Source organism: Melozone crissalis, unplaced genomic scaffold (assembly GCF_028551555.1).
Source record: "Melozone crissalis strain CALT ecotype California unplaced genomic scaffold, PUWL_Pcris_2 ptg000009l_1, whole genome shotgun sequence".
Classification (NCBI taxonomy): domain Eukaryota; kingdom Metazoa; phylum Chordata; class Aves; order Passeriformes; family Passerellidae; genus Melozone; species Melozone crissalis.
The window spans coordinates 7,085,570-7,108,297 of record NW_026535787.1 but is presented as its reverse complement, the minus strand read 5'-3'; the positions used below and the strand labels follow the sequence as shown (position 1 = coordinate 7,108,297).

At 37.0% G+C, this 22,728-nt stretch overlaps 1 protein-coding gene across 3 annotated transcripts in view; it reads left to right on the top strand.

Annotated features, from left to right (window-relative positions):
• Positions 1-22,728, top strand: part of CADM2 (cell adhesion molecule 2) — a 573,495-nt gene that overhangs the window by 452,878 nt on the left and 97,889 nt on the right. For all 3 annotated transcript variants that reach the window (XM_054270505.1, XM_054270506.1, XM_054270504.1), the window contains 3 exons: positions 1,094-1,246; positions 3,782-3,919; positions 9,786-9,956. In XM_054270505.1, coding sequence (XP_054126480.1) covers positions 1,094-1,246; positions 3,782-3,919; positions 9,786-9,956 — 462 coding nt within the window. The remainder of the gene's footprint in view (positions 1-1,093; positions 1,247-3,781; positions 3,920-9,785; positions 9,957-22,728) is intronic.

Here is a 22,728-nt window from a genome sequence, read left to right as displayed (position 1 = left end):
AGAGGTGAGAGAGAACAGCATTAGGGACTTGAACACCTTTGTTCTTCTCACAAATACAGGTGCAACTGTCTTGACAAACACCATAGTCCCATTTTGCTTTTGACTTTCAGAGGTTTGCTGTAAAAATAGACTCACTGAAGTTTCACACACTAGAAACTTCAGGCTAGACATTTCAATCTAGAGATATACAGCTAAACTTCCTGAGTTACAGAGGCTTTCTTATTCTTTGCTTAGGAGAATTACAGTGTTTGCTCACTTATGATATTAGTATTTCTATGCTGTGGAAAGGCTTGGATAATATATGTAGATTCCTGAAGCAACTTTGCTGCAGAAAAATAGAATGTTTGGGAATGATTTTTCAGTTTTCAATGGAAAATGGAGGTTAATCTGAGTATGGATTATAAAATACTTAAAATTTAAAGCATTAGCTAAAGTGACATTTTGAATTTAAGTGAATCTACATGCTGCTTCTCCCTCATTGCTTCCATGCAAACAGAAGAGATTGAATTTTTATTCATAATCAAAAATGGAAAGCGACTATATTCAATTAGCTCAACTTGTTAAATGTACTACATATGTGTGTATAAGTGGAGCTTCCAGTCTATTGGTAAAAATAAATAATTATTTACAGAATTTTAGAAATCTGATAGTCCAGTTCAATATTAGTAGTAATGAACACGGGAAAAACCTGTAGACAAACTACACAGGGCTAGATACAGGATTTTCAACATGTGTAAATACGTAAAAGCAGGCTGTTTTTGGAAAGGATTTATTTTAGGCACTGAACAAGGCTGTGAGGGGACAGAAGTCAAAGTTGTTGTTGGGATTTTTAGAGGAAGGCTGGAGTTAACTCAAGTCCTGTAGTTTATATATGTTAAAGATCACTCAATACACCCCTCAAAATCTTGCTCAACTCTTCCACTTTATTCCACAGAGAAGACAGGCTGCTCTGCATAGACAACTGAGTCCACACCCCTGTGTTCTAGGGCCTGGTTTCTCTAGGAACCTTCATGGAGTCTCTTGTACAACACCCCACGCTTTGTTCACATGCTGGATCCAACAGTAATGTCGATTTCTTTTTGCTGTTTTTCAGCTCTGAGAGACAACAGAATCGAGCTGGTGCGAGCGTCGTGGCATGAGCTGAGCATCAGCGTCAGCGACGTGTCCCTGTCGGACGAAGGGCAGTACACCTGCTCCTTGTTCACCATGCCTGTCAAAACTTCCAAGGCTTTCCTCACCGTCCTCGGTAAGCACACACGGAGCCGAGCACAAAGAAGCAAGTGTTAAACTCCTCAGGCTCTGGCAAATTATGATAAGAATGAACTTTTCTAAGGCTTGGCAGAAGATAAATGTAAACGTCTGATCTGGTTTCCCCTGATGTTTATTGTTTCATATTGCTGGGCTGAAAAATAACATGGCTCTTACTGTTTGCAGCGTGGCAAGATAATGAGTTAGGGAGCACACAAACACCACGGAACAAGTGCTCCATAAAATGGACATAACCTCTACATCCCGAGCACCACCAGTGCACAGAAGGTGCATGTGTTCATCTCCTGACAATCTGTTGGATAGGGCAAAGGGGAGAAAATCAGAAAGCATGAAATCAAAATGGGCTTTAGAGCTTTATCATTTTTCCTTAGCTGTGCATTTTTTTGGTTCATTCTCCTTTCTCTTTTTTTTTTTTTTGGTCTATAAAGTGCAAATTTTCACTGGGTCTGCCGCTTCTTTTATGCTTTATCCTCTAAGTGCTCTGCTGTTTTCCCCAAAGGTTATAGATACACATAGAAAAGCAATAGATTTCAAGAGATGCCCAGGAAATAAAGTTTCTGCTTGAAGCTTTATGTGATTCTATGAATGTCAGTAGCCCAATCAGCCAAAATTGCTATAGTTCACTAAAACACACCTGCGAACCTAAGAGGCTATATGATTTTAGAGATTGATTTTTATTCTTTTTTCCTTTTTTCTGTCCCTGAACATGACTCTTTCTCTCTTTTTGTTTTATTTTTATATGTGGATGGGCAGACAGTTCAATTTAATAGAACTAATGTAAGATATTCTCTATGGCAGTAATATTCACATTAATACAGCCAGGGAATTGGTTTTGTGCTTAGGATATGAAATACATCTCCCTTTCAGTCCCTGTGAGACTATTTTACAGAAATCTTCACAACTTTGCCATTAAGGACAAAAAGTACCCACTCAAAGCAAAATATTCTGGAATAGCAACTGCCTGTGCCTAATCTTCCTTCTGTAGAGAGGCATTTCATGATCTAAACAATTGAGGAATGCATCAGTTTGACCTTTTAAATGGCAGAAAGACATAGAAAGGTGTTACAAAGACAAGAAAACCACCAAAATATCTAGCCAATATTTATTAATAAAAGTAGCTTGATCCTTAACAGTCCTTTAAGCTTTACCTTCATTTTAGGGGAGAGTTTCATGAAGTTTTCCCAACATCATTACTTACCTTCCCAGAGAGAAAACTGCACAGTTTAGGATTCCTGCCTTTTTTCATTTTGTATTTGTAATTTCCTATTTCAAAGGAACCTTTTAATCGCCTAAAACATTTTACACCAGACAAGGGGATCTTTGCCGCTGAAGTGTATTGCATCTTTTAATCAGATAAACTATCCTTTTATGTACTAATAATCTCTTTATTGACTGCTCTGCTTTCAATTAGAAAATTTAAGTGGCAAGGTATTGTAGTAGACTCCATTTTCTGTCCTGAAAGAGAGGACTAGGTTTATTAAAGAGATATACTATGCAATAGGTGATGCTGCTTTGCTTTTATGTACAAAATCTGTCATTTTGTAAAAGACATGTAGAAAAACTGAATTATTAAATACAGGGCACAGGATCAATTGTTGTGACTGAGCCCTTTATCTTGCCACAAATGTGAATGCACCAAAGCAGTGTAGGTGCAAGATATAACTGACATTTTTGCAGATTTTTAAATTACTGTTATCAGTATTACTTTAAGTTATTCTTGTGTCTTCATAATTTAAATAGATTTATGCATGCATGCAGTGATCAAAACTTTCCCAATTTTATTTGTGTTTCTTTTTGGTTCTTTTTATTTTTTGAGGTTTTGTTTTGTTTTGTTTTGTTTTGCTTTTATGTCTTCCATGGTTCATTAAAAAACAGCCATTTCCATATTGAATATTATGTGTATGGTATGTCCAAATCACATGATCTGCTCTGAAGAACTTGTATACAGCAGAGGACCCTCCAAAGTTGGTGGAGCTGTGATTATACCTCTTGGTATTTTGGTTTTGTTTCTCTGAAGATAAAGTGACTCCAGTATTTATTTTTACCCTCCCTTTTCCCTGTTTTTTCTTTATTAAAATCTTCATTATTTAGGTTAAAATATCTGTTCTCAACTTAGGTCAGCTCAGCTTTTTGTTGCCAGTTTAATGTTTAATTTTCACAGCTGCGCTTCTAATGTGCTTTGTCATCCTGCTTGCTGTGCTGAGCAGTTTAAATATTGTAACAAGTCAGACTAGATCTGCATGCAGAATATACAGAGATAAGGTATTTATTAAAATGCAATCTGTTTCTCTAGAAAATTAGGTCATTCCTGCTTTCTTTATTTATTTAGAATCAACTACCAGTCAGATTGATGGATAATTTACGGCAGGAAAAAGGTTTAACTGACAAGGCACAAGGAATTAATTATCTGTTTCCAGAGTTTAGAGCATGTGAAGAAGTGAACTTTAAGTTGGTTGTGCATTTGTGGCAGCAGCTGATGCTATCAGAGACATTTTGCTTGTTTGCTTGTTAGGTGTTCCTGAGAAGCCACAAATTACTGGATTTACCTCACCAGTTATGGAGGGAGAGAGGATGCAGCTCACTTGCAAGACATCTGGTAGTAAGCCAGCAGCTGATATCAGATGGTTCAAGAACGACAAAGAAGTTAAAGGTATTTAAAAGGATTTTGGTGTCATTTGATCCAATTTTCAAAACTATCCATTCTGTAGAATTGTGTTTCTTTTAATCTGAGTTTGTAAAATTGCTCCCATTGGTCATGAAATGAGTAGGGGATAGTGCATAGATGAAGAATTGATTGTAATTTACTGTAGTGGTCATATAACCATCTTTTTATTGTTTTTTCAAGTAGTAAAAACTGGTGTTTTGGATTGCTCAGAACTCTATGCAGCATAATAAACTCAGCTGTGAGGCTTCGTAGAGAAATGTTTTCTGGATTATTATCACAGTCAGACCACTCATCCCTGATATTTTCCCTTTTCATTTCTCTTATTCAATTCCAGCAGGGGATATGTCTGATTTAGTTAATTCCCAGATTTAGGTTACACTCCCCTAAAAAATGTGACCAGGTGAGGCAGAACCACCTGGAACAGACAGGAGAATGCTCTTCCCATAGGGGAGCTATGGAGCCTGCTCTGGTGAGGGAGAGCCAGGATTTAGCAAATGAGGGAATCTCAGCTGGGAAACTTGGAATCTCCAGCTGAGGCAAGGGTGCTGACAGTCTGCACTGAGGAGGAGGAGAAAATGGACTTTAAAAGGGATCAGGAAAACTTCACAGGGGCTGGGGGGAGTTGGACAAAGTCTGCTGTAACTGAAAAGCGATTGAGTGACTAAAACCAAAGCTGAGAGCAAGGCTTTGCCTTCAAGGATGCACGAGCTAGGAATGAGCTGCATACAAAAAGCTGTTTATTTCCTTTCCATCTTCTCTTTCACTTGGTATGTTCTTTGCTTAGAGCTCAGTTTTCTACTCCATATTCTTAAAAATGATGGAATAGTTTTAAATCCTCTTTGGTGAATGAGTGAGTGAAGAGAGATTCCTAATGCAGAAGGCTGTCCCAGCTCCCAGCCAGCTGAGGTGCCCATTATAAAGTAGATGGATAAAAGATTCATGTCATCTCTATTCATTCTGCTAAAAGACCAGATGAATAAAATATTTGAAATCCACCTTTTCTTTGCAGCTTTAAAAAACAAAAACAAAAAACCACCCTTCATTTATCTAATTTGTCTAATATTTTGGATTTCATTAGCTCAATAAACTGCCTCAAGCAAAGTTACAGAGTTAATTACAGAACCATTTATCTTCCTTTCATATTCTCTTCCAAGTTCAATGTGCAAAAGCAGAGCTCTGGTATAAAATTGGTGAATAAAGGAGATTGTAGATGATTGCCTAAAGAATCCTGTTTATTCTAGAGGTGTTCTTATATTTCTAATGAAAATGAGAATAGTATTGAAAGGAGCAAGCATTTTAGACTGGAATAATTTGAAATGTGTAACAAAGATAGAAAATGAGTAAACAGACAATAATTATTTTCAGTACTGGGAAATTTGAGGAAATTGATGAAAGAAATAGAACATCTAACCAAAGCAAGTAAAAAGAAGAATTAAACAGCACAGCTAAGACACATAGCATAGCGTACATTGTGTCCTCCAGAAAAGATGGCGTGATGAATATACATATTAAAGGCCTGTTAAGATTTGAAATAACTCCAAGCCATGTCAATACTATAAAATAAACACTGATACAGTTGGCCTAACAGCAAGGCCATATTGAAAATATATTATTTAAAAATATAGTATTTGAAATTTGAAAATATGTTATTTTAAAAATTATGGTTTAAAATCTGATGTAATACCTTTGCCTTTCCTTCAGCTGACAAGTAATTGAAGCCAGCAAGCAATTTGTTGATTTGACTTTTTAACTATTTGACTCATTATTTTTTTGAAGTGTTCCTAAAAGGATTAAAAAACAGTCAAAAACACACAAAACCAAAACAGGATGGGGAAGAAAGAAATATAAAAGGAGTATGAAAAAGAACAGTAAAGGGGAACAAAACTCTGACAACCAGAAATAGGAGGAAAGTACTGAGCACATTCATTTCAGTTCAGTTTTCTAGGTCTTCTGAAGAGCACATTGCCATTTCTCAAAGGTTAGAAATAAAATAACCTAACCAGTCTGCAGTGGCATCAGCAGAAGTTACATTAGCTTTGTGCAGTGTAAAAGGTGAAATGATAAATCTGAGAAAATAGATATGAAATGATATGCTAATGCAGCTGACATTAAAGGTTAGAAGTTCGTCTGTCTAGCACCAGTAAATCCAATTGTGTTCCACTGTATTATACATGCTGCAAACGAATATAAATGATGCACTGAGATCAGAGTTGCACCAAAGGGGAAAAAGCCACTCTAAAATTGTAGCTCCATTGCTATGACTCAAAAAAGGAATCATCATCTGATAAGGGAATAGTGTTTGATAAAGGAAGTGTTAGTAATGAGGGAGACTGAATGTGAAGCACTGGGTGCCACACCTTTTAGTTTACTGTACTGTCACTCATATATGCACCAATTTAACAAAGGGATCTGCAGTTTAGCATTCTGGTGACATTTCTGGAAGGTTATTAAGAACAAAAATACCAGAGAAGCTAAATGCTAATTTTTCATTTTGAAATTACCTATCTTTTCCAACAAAATCTGTTACATGCTCTTTCAACAAAATTATATAAAGAATTTTTGTTCAGCTTCAGGAATATTTTAAATGGATTTCCTTTTTTTTTTTTTTTCTTTTCCTAGGTAGACTAGAATTTAAAACTAAATAAGTTCCTTTTGTTGCAACTATTGTTGCAAGGTTAAGATAATCTGAGTAAATTTCTTTAATTTATACACAAAGATTTCAGAGAGGCACTGATCATTGTCTTGAGAACCCTCTAAAGCAAAGATGATTTTTTAATTTTTTGATAATAAGGCCATTTCATGTCAGAACTTGAGTTAAATGTAAACCATAATTATATCTGCCATGTAAAACCAGAAAAACTGTCTTTTTAAAAGATGAGTATTTCTATGTGTTATAGGTATGCATTTTATAAATAGCAACGAGCAATGGATGATGGACATTCCATCATTTCCATTTATTATTTTCCCTATCAAACATCTGCACTTGTGAGATATAACCCTGTATTAGTTGATACAGCCATATCTGTAGTGCACCTGTCTGAAAGTCATGGAAGTGAGCCTGAAGCTGATCCCCAGGTTTCATTTGGCCCAACATCTCTTCCAAGGTTAAATCAAGTGGCTAAAGGTCTTCTCCAACTCAGGTTTGAAAGGTCTCCCAGGACAGAGATTCCATAGCAACATTTCTGTCTGGGCTAGATTTTTCAGCATTCTAAAGCTCTCTTGTTTAGTGTTTTCATTATTTGTAGATATTTAATGATACATAATCCAGATTTGTCTAGGTATAACTTGTGTTTGTTGCCCATGAGCTTTTGTTGTACACCTCTGAGGGCGTTCTGGCTTTTTTTCTCTATGGCCATAATTTATGTACTTTAAAGGAACAGTTTGATCTGGTTTTAGTATTCTCTTCCTCAGGTTAGATAATAGCAACTTTCTTAACATGTCCTTGTACAGCTCCACCAACCACAGTGTTTTTCAACAGGTTTGTAGTGTGCATTTTTTTCTTCAGAAAGCCCAAAACTGGGCCTGGCACTCTCAGTGTGGCACATGCATGTGCCAAAGAGAGAAAGATCACTTCCCCTGACTTTGTGGCTGTGCTTTTACTCATGCATGGCAGTGGGTTTTAGCTTTCAGCCCTGCAAGGGCACTCTGTGCACTTATGTTCAACATGTCCTAATACCCCTAGGTCCTCCTTTATAAAGCTGTATCCCTTCAGCCTCTTCCCTTACAGTGCTTCCCACACAAAATGCTTGTACTCTGGATTTCTTTTCAACTTTTTCTTCAAGGGAATATTTTGGAGAGAAAGGAACAGCAAGAAAACAAATGAGACAGTAGGCTACAACTGGCATATTTAAAAATTCTGTAAAATACCCTGAGTAATGGTGTGTTTGCAGTACCCAATCTCCACCATTCTTACATCCAGTTGGGTCTGCACTCAGTTGGAACATATTACAATCCCACCTTCATTTGCCATGAAGAAACATCTAAGAAAATACAGCTGGTAAGGGAGGACAAGCTAAAAAATTCTGTTGGTGAGGATTCTAACAGTTTGTAGAATCTTATCACTGCCCTTTTTGCAGAGGAAGTTAATTCTGAGTTGAACACTTTCACACAATAGATAACTACAGAGGGACTTCTCAACATCAGTTTAGGAAATTACCTGCTTTTGTTTTTCTAAAGGATTAAAAATCCACAATTTTTCTATAAAATTGAAGTTGTTGATGTTTTCAGGAGCCTCCTGTCCACCACCTAAAGTCAGTAAGCAAAGGGATGTGCACATTACTTATAAGCAAAATGTTACCTATATAGGTGCCTATTATTAAATATGGAAAACTAACTCTGGGAACAATATCACATGTGTTTGCTTTAAATATTAGTGAAGACATTTGTTGTTTGATTATAATAACTTTGCTTTAGCTCTGGTCAATATGTCTCTTACCTAGTAATCCCAAAATATTAATAATGACCATGGCAGAAATGGAAATCTTTTAAAGCTTAGCAGCAAACAGGCAGAAAAATTCTGGTATGCAAGAAATAATTATTTTTTAGGGAGGAATGGAAACTGTATAACTACACGGTGTCCTTGTCTGTCTGGAGACAATGATAAAGACCACCTCTCTGAAGTCAGAGGTATTTTTAATGTAGCTTAAGCCATTGAAGATTTGCTTTCTAAAATTGATATTTCATGGAAATTTTATTTAGGTCATTCTGTTCTCTAATGGGATTTAGTATAATTTGTAAAACTGAAACCTCTCACTTTTTTAGGGCACAGAGGACATATGAAATCTCAGTGTAATTTAATATATATGTTTAAGTATTTATAGATGTCTTTTCAAGCTTTCACTGCAATAAATCAATATAACAAGCTTACCATTTTTTCTGAAATAAACTAAAATCAATAAGTATCACAAGTAGTTGGGAACCAAGTGAAACAATTCTAAAGTATGTGTAAGAAGATCTCATGTTTCTGTGAATACATTCAGACATTTTAACTCAAATGCTCTCTCTTTTGGATCTTCATTTCTGATCTAGCATGTATTTTTTACAACAAAATGCTCTGAATGTGAATCTTAACCTTGAGCTGAGATGTTGCTTCCTAAGCATAGCTGAAAACTCCCTCCACTGCAATGTCTGTGCTGAAAACTAAGATTTTTAACTGGATCTGCAAGTATCATGTATCAAGTCAATTTAGAATGGTGTAAAGCAGTGAGTGAAGTTCTCTGCAGTAATCTTATTTCTGGTCTTCTTGGGACTCTTTTGTATATTCCAGTAAATACTATGGCATGCTCTATTTACAGTTGTTTACTACCATTGATGACTATGCCTGGCTTTATCAGTAAATTAGCATAATTCTAACCAAACAGCAGAATAAGCAATGAATAAAGTAAGCACAGGATGAATCTGACTGTGTGCAAGTGGCTTCAGTAATATGCATGTATTGCATTACTGTGAGAGGCTATAAGAATGAACTTGGGAAATTTAATGTTCAGTGGCACTGTGAATATGTAAGGTGATGAGGGTGGGACAAGATCACAATCATTTTCTGATGACCTACGGAGGACATTTATATCTAATATGGACCTAAACATTCAAGAGGTAATAATGAATGGAATTTCTGTTTGAATGCTGTATCATGGAACCAGTTTTAAAATTTTCTTTTGCAATATGCATCTCCTATTCTGACAATGAGAGCAAATTGAAGAATAACTGCAGTCTAATTACTTTTATATTAAAGAGACCAACAATGAAAGATGGGTTTTTTTCCAGCAACTGTGATAGAAAATTTAGCTGTCTAATGCTGGACTACTTTTTTCCAAAAAATATTGTAAAGATAACTGTTTATTCTTTCTTTCAGATGTTAAATATGTAAAAGAAGAAGATTCAGCTCGTAAAACGTTCACAGTCAGCAGCACGCTGGATTTCCTAGCAGACCGCAGTGATGATGGTGCAGTTGTAAGTTGCAGAGTAGATCATGAGTCCCTAAACTCTACACCTCAGATAGCAATGCAGGTTCTAGAAATACACTGTAAGTAATACACATTATACATGCTTGCTTTTATAGTTTTGTTTTGTTTCAGTGTCTGTTGGAGCAAAATTCTCTGGTATTGTGCAGATAGATAACACCTTTCTTTTAGCTGAATTCTGTGATTTGTATTTGGTTGGTGGGGTGTGTTTTTCAATTTTATTTTTACAGGAGTGACTCAAAAAAGTTTAATGAAAGCTTAACATTGAGAGCACTGTGGGACTGAGTTCTTGGTTTTATTCGAAAAGTAGAGGAAAGAAAATACATTTGTCTTTTTTGGTTAACATTGAAGCAATGTTAATGGGTTATTTAACATCAAGAGCATCCTAATTCACTGTTTTCCTTGAAAGTTTCTAGAAACTTGAAACAAGGATATAAATAAATGAAGTTTGTAGCAGATTGCCTCAATGATGCTGAATCCTGCTAAAGAAACTCACTAGCATTGTTAATAGCGCAGAATCAGGAAGAAGAGCTCTTTAAGATTTATTTTTAGGCCTGGCACACGCACGTTGTTAATCTAGGTAATCCAAACTTCAGTTGTATTACATCTTTATATATTGGTTATTTTTTTTTTCAAACAGCATTTCTGGACATTATGTTTTCCACAGTGCATTGTCCCAAAGTTGAATTAATCTGGTTTTCTGTGTGCCCTTCTCTGAAGTCAGATTGTCCTTTGAGTCAAAGGGTTTTTGTGTCTTATAAACTGTGAGAGACACCATCAGCTGACATTTTCATATTCATATGTATTATATCCACCATTTTTCAGGGTCCAGTTGTTTGGGTTTTTTTAATTTTTTTTTCCTGGAGAATATGTGTACATCTCATTGCCTAGCAAGCAACAGCAGGCATCTGCAAAATACAGACCAAGGGAAGGCAAGAGAACTTTCATGAATTTCTTTCTAGACCAGGTACAATCAACCTGTTATAAACCAGACAAATTGTCCCTGAAGCAGGCAAGTGTTCAGTGACTGCAACCAGTTCCTGAGGAGCCATGTCAAGGATTGCTGCCATATGTAACTTGTTTCTAAACAGGGGTATTTCTATAAACAAGGATATTTCTATGAGCATCTAAGACTTGCAGCACATGTAAAATGCAGGAATGGCAAAAGCACTCTGTACACAGAAGCTGACAACTTTGCTAAAAATGCCATCTGCAAAAAAAAAGTCTGAAAATGAAGAGAATGTGGATTAGCATATGTGCTAAAAATGTTTTCTGAAACATTCTAGCCATCATTTTACTGAGGGAGATCAGGGCCTTTCTTCACCAAATGGCTGTTAAACACCTCTCCTAATATATTCAAATGCATCTGTGCTGGAGACATGAATCCCTAACAGCTTCCTTTCCTTGAATTCTAAATTGCACAGCCATCAGCCACTGAACTTGCCCATGTCTTCACCTCCTAATTCTTTGCTCTTTTTTCAGTGCCTTGCTCAAGATGTTGGCACCACAGGAGATGAACCAAATTTAATGGAACACTAGATGCAGAAATTGGACAGCTAAAAAGAGTTTCAAATGGCTGCAATGTAGTGAAATGTGCCTGAAAGTAAAGGCAGGGCCCTGGTTTGCATGAGCCTCATAAGGCAAAAAAACCTTTTGGTGGCCTCTTGTGTATAAAACTTCCTGAATATTTGTTGTTCCCTTCCAGTTTGCACCCTTGTAGCAAGGCACTTCCTTGCTAAATAGCAGTGAGGTGCATCTTCCTCAATGCTTGTTTCTCCAAATTTTGAACAAGACCTTTCTCCCTCTTCTCTGGACTCACTGAAGTTCTCTGACAAGGTCAGACTGCACTGGGCATTTCTATTACTGGTGTGCTTTATGTTAGTGCCCCCTCAGACTGCCAGCTTATCAAAAGCCATAATGCACAAGTAATTGTTCTCTGTCATTCCTGCTTGCTTCATTAATTTTCCACCAATCAATTTAATACTCTCTAGCACTGGTATGGAGTCGTTATACATAGAAAGAGAAGCAATAAATGTGCCAAAAGAAGCTGAAGTTTAGGGCAGAGAGTGGAGGAACCATTTAAAGCTATGGAGAAAGAAGTATTATGTTATTTGGTGACAAGAAGACTAAGATCAGTCTTTTGTTGTCCTTGTCCTTGCCACCTTCATTTCCATGGTCAGCATACTCAGAAATTGTAATGCTGGTCAGATTTTGAAAGGAAACTTTACAAAAAGGGAAGATTCAAGGAACTGATGATATGGTTCATCAGAGAGCCTTAAAGGAAAAAGGGGTGTGAAATTATTCACTGGAGCTATCCCAAATACTCCAAATGGAGTGCATTATACTGGAATTGGGCTCCTTGATTTTATTCTCCTTGTGTTGCTCACCGTTGTCATGGATATTACTGCAGCCAGTGGAAGCTGGGTTTTTTTCTGTCAGTCCATAAGATTTCAAACATATCAAAGTCATCCTGTTTGTATCAACAAGAATCATGTTCACAGGACCCTGTGTGGAAGCTGATCCAACATAAATCCTCAATGCCACCTTGCAGCAGGGCAAAAATATTGCTGGCAAAGTTGATGAATTATGGGACCTCAAAGTCAGGAGAATTTGTAAATCTGACAACCTGTAGGCTCCAAAACCACAACCAGGTTAGTGTGGCATTGCCACATGCTCTTAGTATCCCAGAGATCTATAAAATTAGCAGACAACTGTGAGAGAATAATAAGCAAGTCTCAAAAATGTCAAACAGAACAGCACAGGTGAGCATCAGTTTGGCAGAGAATGAATGTACAAAGATGAGGCATCACTCACTAGAACTGCTCTTGAGTTTTAAACTCCTTAAAATCTGAAAAGTCAAACATGGATGCTCCTCATGAATTATCAGTGTATCATCACCAGTTTGAAGGAAAGGGCAATAAAAACTTGTCTAGGCATTTCTGCCCTGTATAATTATGCTTGAAAGTTGAAAAGCCTGCTTTGTTTCAAGCAACTGGCCCCTGAAAATGGACAAAATTTGTGGCTTCATCAAAACAAACAAACAAACCAAAAAGCAAAGGAAAATAGAAGAGAACAGTAGAAAATGCAGGGTTGTGTTTGCATCCAGTGGATGATAGGTAGAGAAAAAAGAAAGCAAAATAATTAAATGAAATGACAGGTTTTGAAATATGCCTAGTGAAAGACAGAACAAAATTAAATCTGACTTAGATGCTGGGACTGTATGAAACAGATATTTGTAATTAGTCCATGGAGAGATGTAGATAGAAGTGTAGATAGCTTATGCATCCATACAGCTGTTTTTATCAACTTTAGTAGGAAGTCAACAAAATGAAAGCCATCAGATATAGAATTTGTTTATTCCCTCATCTTCCCCTTACACAAATCTTATGTTTTATTATTGTGATAGAGAAATCAAATCAGCTTTCCCAGTAGTGCTACAGTGTATGAAATGAAGGTGAGGACTAAACTTTTACGCTCAAAGTTTTTTTTATTTTCTATTATTCATATTTATGTATATGGGATAGAAATAGTGCCTAAGTCCTTCTGCTGCTCTTTGCTTTCCTTTCTTTCTTATAGTTCAGTCTGACAGTGGAGATTATCTATATTATTATTTTGAAGAAGAGAGTGGTCAATCCTTGTTTTTACAGGGATTCACCTATTAATTTTGCAAACTCAAAATATTAAAATAATAGGGGAAAGCATAGCATACCCCCACTCCAAACTACAGGATAATTAGCTCCTCCAATCTTTTGATTTATTTGTCTGTAATTTATGTTATATCTCACTTGTGCTTAATCCTGTTCATCTGTATGTTGTGCTCTGTGCACTGCAGGGCAGCCCAATTGCCCAAGTCTTTCTGCTGTGCTGAAAGGTTGGGCTGTAATTTAGTTTCTGCTTGGCCAGCAGAGGTTGGTGGTAGCATGACACTGCTTGCTGAGTTTATTTTTCCTGTGACCCTTACTGTCAATAGCAAACCTAAAATAGACTCGTATCCCCTCTGGCTTTGCTCTGAAGTTTGCTTGTCAGCCCAGCTGCCACTGATTATTAGCAAGTGCTTCTTGTAAGTGATAAATACAAATCTCAAAGGGATACTTAATTTCATTGTTTACTTCTGTGTTCAGACTAAACAAAGAATGTATTCTTTGTTCCTGTATTAAAGAATGATGGGTACGGTGCTTCAGTTTTGAAAGCTTCTCAGTACAATTTTTAAGAGATTATCTAAGTCCTTATGCACGGTCCTGAAAAGACATTTTGAGGGCATGTACAACTTCTGGTTCACATCTAGGAAGTTGGTGAATCCTCCTCATCCCTCCTCAGTGTTGCAGACATGTTGTGATTCCCAAAAGCAGCATCTTCTCTTCCTTCCAGGTCTTATCTGAGCAGAAAACAGCCAACATGTTGCTTCTTACTGAATGGAGTGCCATAAAATTATCCAGTGATAATTACCTTACCTTAGTGAAGGTTCTCTGACTACAGTAAATTACCCAGCAGACCTCAGTAAAAATTAATTGTGTAAATCTACCCTAGAGGCTGCTTTTGAAGCCTTAAAGTGAAATCAAATCATTTGAACTTCAAACCTAATCATCGTGCTTCTAAAATGGCAGCTGCTATGTGATCCGTGCTAATGGACTCAGTGAGATTTTGCTCAAAAGCTGACCACACTCCCAAATGACAGCACTAATAAGCTAAATATGTGTTATGTAAAGAAGTGTCTAGAGAGGCAATTTTGAGTAAATTCCACATTGGCAGACACAGATGTGCGGTGAATTGTCGGCCTGACAAATCTATAGCCGTCAGCTAACTTGCTTCCACATGCTATTCCAACATCTTTGTGGGATAGGCACACTTCTTCTTTTGTGAGCCGTTATTAGATTCTTTTGCAATGAACATCTGGACTTGACTTTAAGATTAGGCAGCCATTCCATGAGAATGTTGGAATTGCTGTCCTGGAAATAAAGGTATTGATTTTGCATTAAGTAAAGAAAGCCCTGGGAGTGCAGCAGGCTGTGGATCGGATCAGCCACGCGCTGGTGCGGCCGTGTAGAACACGGGGTGTCTGTGTGTGCACGTGTGTCTGACAGCACCCTGCCCCTCTCACTCCTGGTGTAACAGCAAATGGAGGCTTCCCTGATGGCAAGATGGGTACAGAATTTCTGCTGGTGCAAGCAGAGTCATTTCATCAGAGAGTTCCCTGATGCTCGCTAGGAGGGTTTAGCACACTTTTTCTGCTTGGCTGGTTTCAAGTTTTTGTTGGAACACAGTTCCTAAAATACACATTCTTAACAAAAATGAGTAAAAAATGTGTGTGAATATATAAAAAACTTTTAATTGTAGTATATAATGCACTGCACCTTCATATAGCACTACATGAACTAAGGCATTCTAAAAACAGGCAAGAAAAGAGTCCTGCACAGTTGGGCTGCTGGACTCTGTGTCTGTGATGAATGCCTAAAAGACTCAGAGATGCCCATCAGAACAGTATATAGAGACAAAAAACCCTGTCTCCCTCAAGTCTTAATGATCAGTTCTTGAATGACACATGTTAAATATGTTAGTGGCTCTTCAAGGTGCCTGTCTACCCAAACTTGCTGACTTTTTGTAGCTCAGAAAGGGCAGATGTGTGCCCATGCAAAAGCACACAAAATGGAATACTTCTTAGCTATGATAAAATAGGAGAGGAAAGGAAAACTTTTCTCTGCGCTCTACATATGGTCCTTTTGTACTGTAAATGATTAAAATACATGTCACACATTTCTTTAAGCTGTGTGGCCATTTGCCTTTTTGAAGCTGATTCTAATTTTCTCTTCATGTACTCCTTTCTCTTTATTTACTTTAGTTGTTTACCCCCCCATTTTGTGCTTAAAAAAACAACATTGCTTTTGCACTTTGGCATATCTCCTCTGATTTGCTTTTTTTTTTTTTTTTTCTTTTGATTTGTGGTATGTGTTCCCAGAACTTTCTCAGAGTTAAGTGACACCTATGATTTGGGAATACGGGCACATCTCCCTTTTGTTTGGAAGTAGCTTTTACTCCCTAGGCAGAGGATAGGTTTTTCTGAAGTGAAGAAAATTTGAGACTTAAAAGAAATTTCTTTCACTGATGCTCATCGCTTTGGTTTCTAATCAGTCAACGGAGTTGTTGGTCATTCTCATTTGCTTGTGGCCATCTCTTCATTATACTCTGTGGCACCCCAACAGACACACTGGCTAGAAGTAAATCTGGTAACATTTGGTGTGATTACACACTGCCACAATCTTTGTATGGACAATCTGGTAAGAGATGCATCCCCAGAGTCAGAAAATGCTATATTAACTAGGATAATAAGGTGTCATAGCATAGCCTTTCAATTTTTCTTTGATTTTATTTTTAACATTGCCCCAAAATACTGGATGAACTCAAACAAATAGCCTGTGTGTTGAATCAGGAGTGAAAATAGTTGCAATTCTTGTGAGAATTGAAACGTGTTTTGATGTTGCCAAGAGAGAAAATGTCTGTGTGATGATGACTTCTACCAATGAGTTTAACCACACAATTCTTGTATAACTTCTGATACAGTGAAAAGACCTGGATTTTCCAGGCACATAATTCCCTAGAGTCACAAAAAAAAAAAAAAAAAAAAAAAATTCACCTGAGATTTGCACATCCAGGGCTTTGCAGTTCTCTTTTTCAAACTAGCATGATTTTCTCTCTTCCTACAACCATTTTATCATGGAATAATTTGAGTGGTTTAGGGCTGTGATACCTCAGAGACCTCTGGAACTTGTGGAAGGAGGCCAATATTTGATGCTTGATCTTATTGATTAAAGCCACCTTTTGTTCCAGCTTAAGAAGAAAGAGGGGGCTGTATTTTCTGTCTGATGTGCAGACAGGACCTTGGTTTTCACAAAACCTCTGATCACAGATGATCTGTGTAAGCCTAAGCAAGCAGGGATGTCCTTCACTTTCAGTGAAAACCTGTGAGCTGTTCAGGCTCCTGGACAGAAGCTCATGAGGAAAAGCTGGATGTTTTCAGAAATGGTTCCCTGAATCTGAAAGGAGATCGAATTCTGAGCACTGTTCCTGCTTTTCTCTTTCACTGATGTTCTGCTGGAACGCTGTGACCTTGAGAAGGAGACAGTTCTGGTGTCTTCCAGTTCACTCTCATATAAATTTATCCTTTGTACACATTCAGGCTCCCACCCGAGACTCACCCATGTTGTGATACTCAACCAACCCACACAGGTTTGGGTTTTGTTTTGGTTTTTTGTTCCTGTGAATGTTAATATGGAAAATAAATATATCTCAATACAATACTTTGAGGACCAGCTGCTGGTCTATCTCCCTTAAAGGAGGGATGTTTCTATACTTACCAGTGTCAGATGCAGATAAAAACAGTGATAATGAGAATGCAATTTAAAAGCTACAGTTTCAGCACTCTACATCTCTTCATATTGAATGAAAATTAAGTAAAATGTTAATTATATAGCTCAATAATTATCTAAGCACTTTGTTAATTAGTACAGTTACATTTATTAAACTTTTCATACTGGTGAATGCTTGAAACAAATGAAACTTAAAGGATAGTTACTGTACACAGTAAAGGATGATATCTGTGAACAGAAAAGTTCGCTGCTACAATTTGCATGTTTAAATGAGATCAATTAGGTTAATTATGGATGAAAATAAGAAATCCATTATTTAAATGCAAAATAATTCATAAACTTGTAAGTCCATTTACTGCCAAACTTTCATCTTTCAAAGGGGATATCCAGTTCAAAGGGTTAATGTACAATCCTGACCTTTACCATCTGGAGGTTTATATTCAAATATGGTTTACAAGTGAAATACAATCTAATTTATTTCTCTGTAAAGTCTTATGTAGAAAATCCACAGGGTAACTTGTCTACTCTACATAAAAACTTTGAAATCTGGTGTGGGCAGGAGGATATTCCATGTGCCTGTTGTGTGGCTAAGAGAGGGCTCCAGAGGGTTTTAAAGGCAGTTTGAGGGGGAGGGTTTAATAATATTAAAAGTAGGAAAGACTAGCAAGCAGGTGAGATAGTCTGGAGGAAAAGATAAAAAACAAATTTAGAGATCATTACCAGAACCTCCCAAGGAAGAGCAGTTTGCCATTCACGAGGGTGGAATGAATATTTTCAAGAAAATCAAATTTTCATTTCCTGATGCTACTGCTTAGTTATTTGTGTATAGACTAAACCTTTATAGTGTCTCATATCTGAAATGAATGTCAGAGAAAGGACTGAAGAGATATTTGGAAATGCTGAGCATCCAGAGCTCTCATTTAACTCCTCCAACAGTTATGGATGTTCTAAAGTTCTTAAACCATATTCAAGATAATTCAAGTCAGACACAATAGAACAATGAAGGCTTTAAACAAAAGAATCTGAGAAAGCAGAAGAAAAAATTACACTGAAAGGTCATGCACTGTCTTAAAGTTCAGCATTTTTTTATAACGTGGTTTAGGCAGAAGACTTTTCTTTGTCTTTTCTTTTTTTCCTTCTCTTAACAGCCAAAGTAAGATAAAATATAAATAAGTTTGAGAGAACACAGTATAAGGAAATGGAGATACTAAATGAAACAGATTTTACTGTTTACTCTGAAAAAGTGGCATGACAAAAATAATTAAACACGATGAAAGTTGTAAAAACAAGCTTCATCACTTGCATTCACTGGAGAAAACAGAACTAATTTGCAAAGAAAATGTTGTTTCTACCATATCATTCATGTGTGGATGGGACTTAATGCATAATTCAGAAACCAGTGACCCATTCTGCGAAGCCATGTAAAGGGGAGTGGCTGTTGTCTGGTGCTATCCCCATGGAGATGTGTGGCACACACTCAGAGCTGGGGTGACAGTGCCACTCTGTCCTCCACTAATTCAGCAGGGGCTACTGATGCGCTCACATTTATCTCTGCCTGTGTGAAGGCCGAGCACAGAGTGGGTAAGAATGACCAAAGAACACATAATGTGATAAAGGCAGGGTAAAGCTGTAAACATTTGAAATTGAGCAGGGGGGAACTGTGGAGCTTTGCTGTTGTACTTCCAGCTTCTTTTCCCCCTCCCAAAACCCCAAGCCACATGTTATGTACTACCACATTTCACATCCTTTATTGTGTTTCAGTAATTGTGGGGAAGGAGCCTGGCATGAGCAGCAGGTGAGGTGCAGAAACAAGTCCAATGGATATCTTTAACAAAGTACCACATAATCAATGCCCACAGAATTAGTAACCTAAATGGTTTCCTGCCAGGTTGGTGCTCAAATTGAGGCATTCTTGTAATATGAGTGTCAGGAGGGAATATTTGACTGATCAATCTTTCTTTTCCCCCACATTGGCATCCACTTTCTTGTTTTGCATCCAGGAGAGTGCATTTAAACTCTTCTCTTACAAGCTGTTATTACTCTTTCCTACAACAAACATAATTTTAAAATAAACCAGATGAGATTAAGGATGACACAACAGAATTCATCAAAGAATCTCAGGTAACAAAGGGACCATATGCTGTTTCTGGTCCTGCTTAACTGTAAAGCAGTTTTAAAGGAGTACAAAAAGAAGACATTGGAATATGCATTTGGATACGGTACCAAGTATTCACTTCTGTCAAACCTAAGTATTGAAGTACTATCATAAGGCTTAATTTCACAGTGTTGTTGAATACCTTTATTGAAATTAAATGCCATTGCACAATTGCTTGAACGAGATTGACTCACCCACAAATATTACTAATTGAATAATTTTCAGAAACATAATAATGATTTTTTTTTCTCTCATCCATTTAAGCAATGAGTTATTCATGCTTTTCTGAAGCAGAGTATCAAACTTCCTGCATCTGCCAGGCTACTTTGGTGAAGTTACCAAGGCAGACGTGCACCTAAGTGCTTATTCAAGGCAGCAGTGCACAGATAGAAGCCATGCTGCTTGCCATTTACAAAATTAGCCAAATTTGTGGAAATGCTGATTCACAGCTGTAGGATGCACAGCTGGTAAGTGTAAAAGCTATTAAAATGGTGAGCACTTGCACAGAACTGATTAAAGTGCTCCTCTCTTCTCTTTCTCGTCTCATTTAGGATATCCAATCTGATGCTTATTTTTGTGCATGCTGGAGTGGTTTGTCCTTGGAATTTACTTTTAAAGTCTCTTCTTTCCTAAGCTTCTTTTCGTACATTTTTTAGAAATAGGAATGAATTTATATAGGACTACAGAATTTTCAATGAGCTTTGTAATTGCTATCCATGTATGAAAATTATAATCTCATGGTTTCTGAAGGAAAAAAAAAGTTCCTGAAACTTGCCTGTGCTCACTCCAGTGCTAATTAATTTAGAAAGTAGATATATCATCATTTTCAGAGGTATCTGCTTATTTTATCTTTGCATCTGGAAATGATGGAAAGGTTCCAAAGATATAAGAGAGAGGAAAAAGCGCAATGAAAAATGTAGAAGGCTGTGACATAAATAGATTTCACAAACATGCATTTTGAAGAAAAAGAGACAAAAATGGGTAGACAATAAATGAATTAGTCTCTCAGGACAACTTTTAAAATCTTATCATCTGGCAGCCATTTATTACCAGGCAGCAATAATCTTTTATTATCAGACTGTTAGATTTTTATAACATTTTTTAAAATGATAGCACCAGAACTGTTGTTGTGCACTGCCACACTAAAATATCTGAGAAATTTATGAAAGCTTTTCAGTATTCAGAAGGTTTGCAGTCATAAAATAAAACCATGAAGTAAAGACATGCTGTTGGTAGCTCATAATTTAGCTAAACCTGAAAGGAGAAAAATGTGTTGTAATGAACCAGTTATAGTAACTTGCAATCTGGTACAAATAGAAAATGGTGGTTTGTGTTCAAATCAAAAGACAGCAACAAGGTAAATATATTTATTAAAAATGGCATAGTGAATCAGAATATTATAGATCCAAGCAGGAGGTGCTGCTGCACAAGATTAAGCCATTAATTCAGAACTTGTAGTATTCTGGAAATAGTCAGTGGGTAATGGGAGGGAGGTGGGGGTTATCCCTTTCCTTGCCAGACAACCTGGCAGCCATGACATGGATGTTACACCACAGAAAAGGTCTGTGTGTTTTATCTGGGCTGCCTGGAGCTCAGCTGAGTGTATTCTGAACTGGCAAGTAATTAATAAGACATGTTTCCTGTGTTGCTTAGGGTCCAGGAAGGTAAAACCTGGCATCCATGGGATGCTCAGTGATCACAGTGGGAAGAGCTGCTCTGTCACACAAGCACAGCTTTCTTCCTGAATGGATCCTTCATCATATTCCACACTGTTGGATCCAGTGCTCTGCTAGGTTGTTAAACAAAGCCTTTTCTTACTAGCAGTGCTTTTAAGGCTTTTTAAATCATTGAGTATAGAAGAAAATTTCTAGCGACAAAAGGTAATTAAAACCATCTACTCATCATCCTAAAAGATGAAATAAGGAGGTGGTATCAGTGCTTTTAGCAGGAGGAATGTAAGTAACACTTGTAGCACATCCTGATGTATTGTGAGCACTTGCTTCCCCTGACAAATGCAGGCAATGAAGTGTTTGCCCCTCCCTGGACCTCTCCTGTGTCTTTCCTTTTGCTGTTAACATAATTTGCACTCAAACAGCAAGTCCAGCAAGGATCACAGGTTTCATTCCAACAAACTCAGCTTCTTGCTGCAGCTTGAGAGACATTCATAGCATAAACTACAGAGAGAGAGTCACTTTTAAAGGAAAGATGCATCAGAATCAAAGTATTCCAGCAGAGGCTTGGGGTCAAATGATGTTAATGAGCTGCTTTCAATTATTTATGACACAATTAGGGACAAGATTGTTTCTGCCCTGGTTTTGAGATAGACACCTGACAATTTGGCTGCATGGAAACTAATCAGTTAGAAGAGCCTTATTTTGGAGGTTTAATGTGTTTGTTGTAGTGATATGTTGTGTAGAGCTGCTAAGTTTTTGTTCATCACATGCAAATGTTTGACCGGCTGTGTCTCCTTTTTTCTACAGTTTTCACAAGGTTTAGCCTTTTTTACTAGAACTTTCAAGACTAAGTAGGACATTGTGGTAAAAAAAAGGCAAAAACAAGCACAGAATCCCTCATGTTTTAAGAAAAAGAGATTTAGGCAGCATATATCACACTGATATGTGCCATGCATACAGGAAAGAACTTGACCAATGGATTTTTCCTTTTGAACCCCAAAGACTCATAAACTAAAATAATTCAAAAGATTTATCTTTCTCTATGCACCTTGTATATATTGAACATTATATGTTACTGTCACCAAATGGGTAATTTTTTTCTGTGCCAGGTCTTTAAATAGCCTACAAACCAGAAAAAATGCTTTCTTTGGTGAAGGAAAAACAGAGGAAGTCAAGAGAAATGTGATTTCTGCTTGACACTGTGTCCTGGATTGACTAGTCCACCACTATCAGCCAGTTCCTTCAAATGATGTGAACCAACTTATCCAAAACTAAAACTTGAGACAAATACTACTTTATGAATTGGTTATTACTTAAACAGTAAATACAGTCTTTTGGTTTTAAATATTAATTATTGGATTGCATTAATCTTGAGAAAATCATGCTAAACATGTACAAAAAGATCCAAACATTTGGCAAAATTACTGTATAGCATGTGAGACCTTAAATGGATAATACTACAGGAGATTTTAATTGCAATGTGGAAGAAACCACACCTTCTGTGATGCCATTTTACTTTGGGAAGTAGGAATCACAGACTTCATGCAATAAACGAGTTTATTTATTGCACTTCCTATGAAATAAGTGTGGAAATATAATTGCCCTAGCTGAATATATATTTGTTACCAGTTTGGACAGGGTTTTC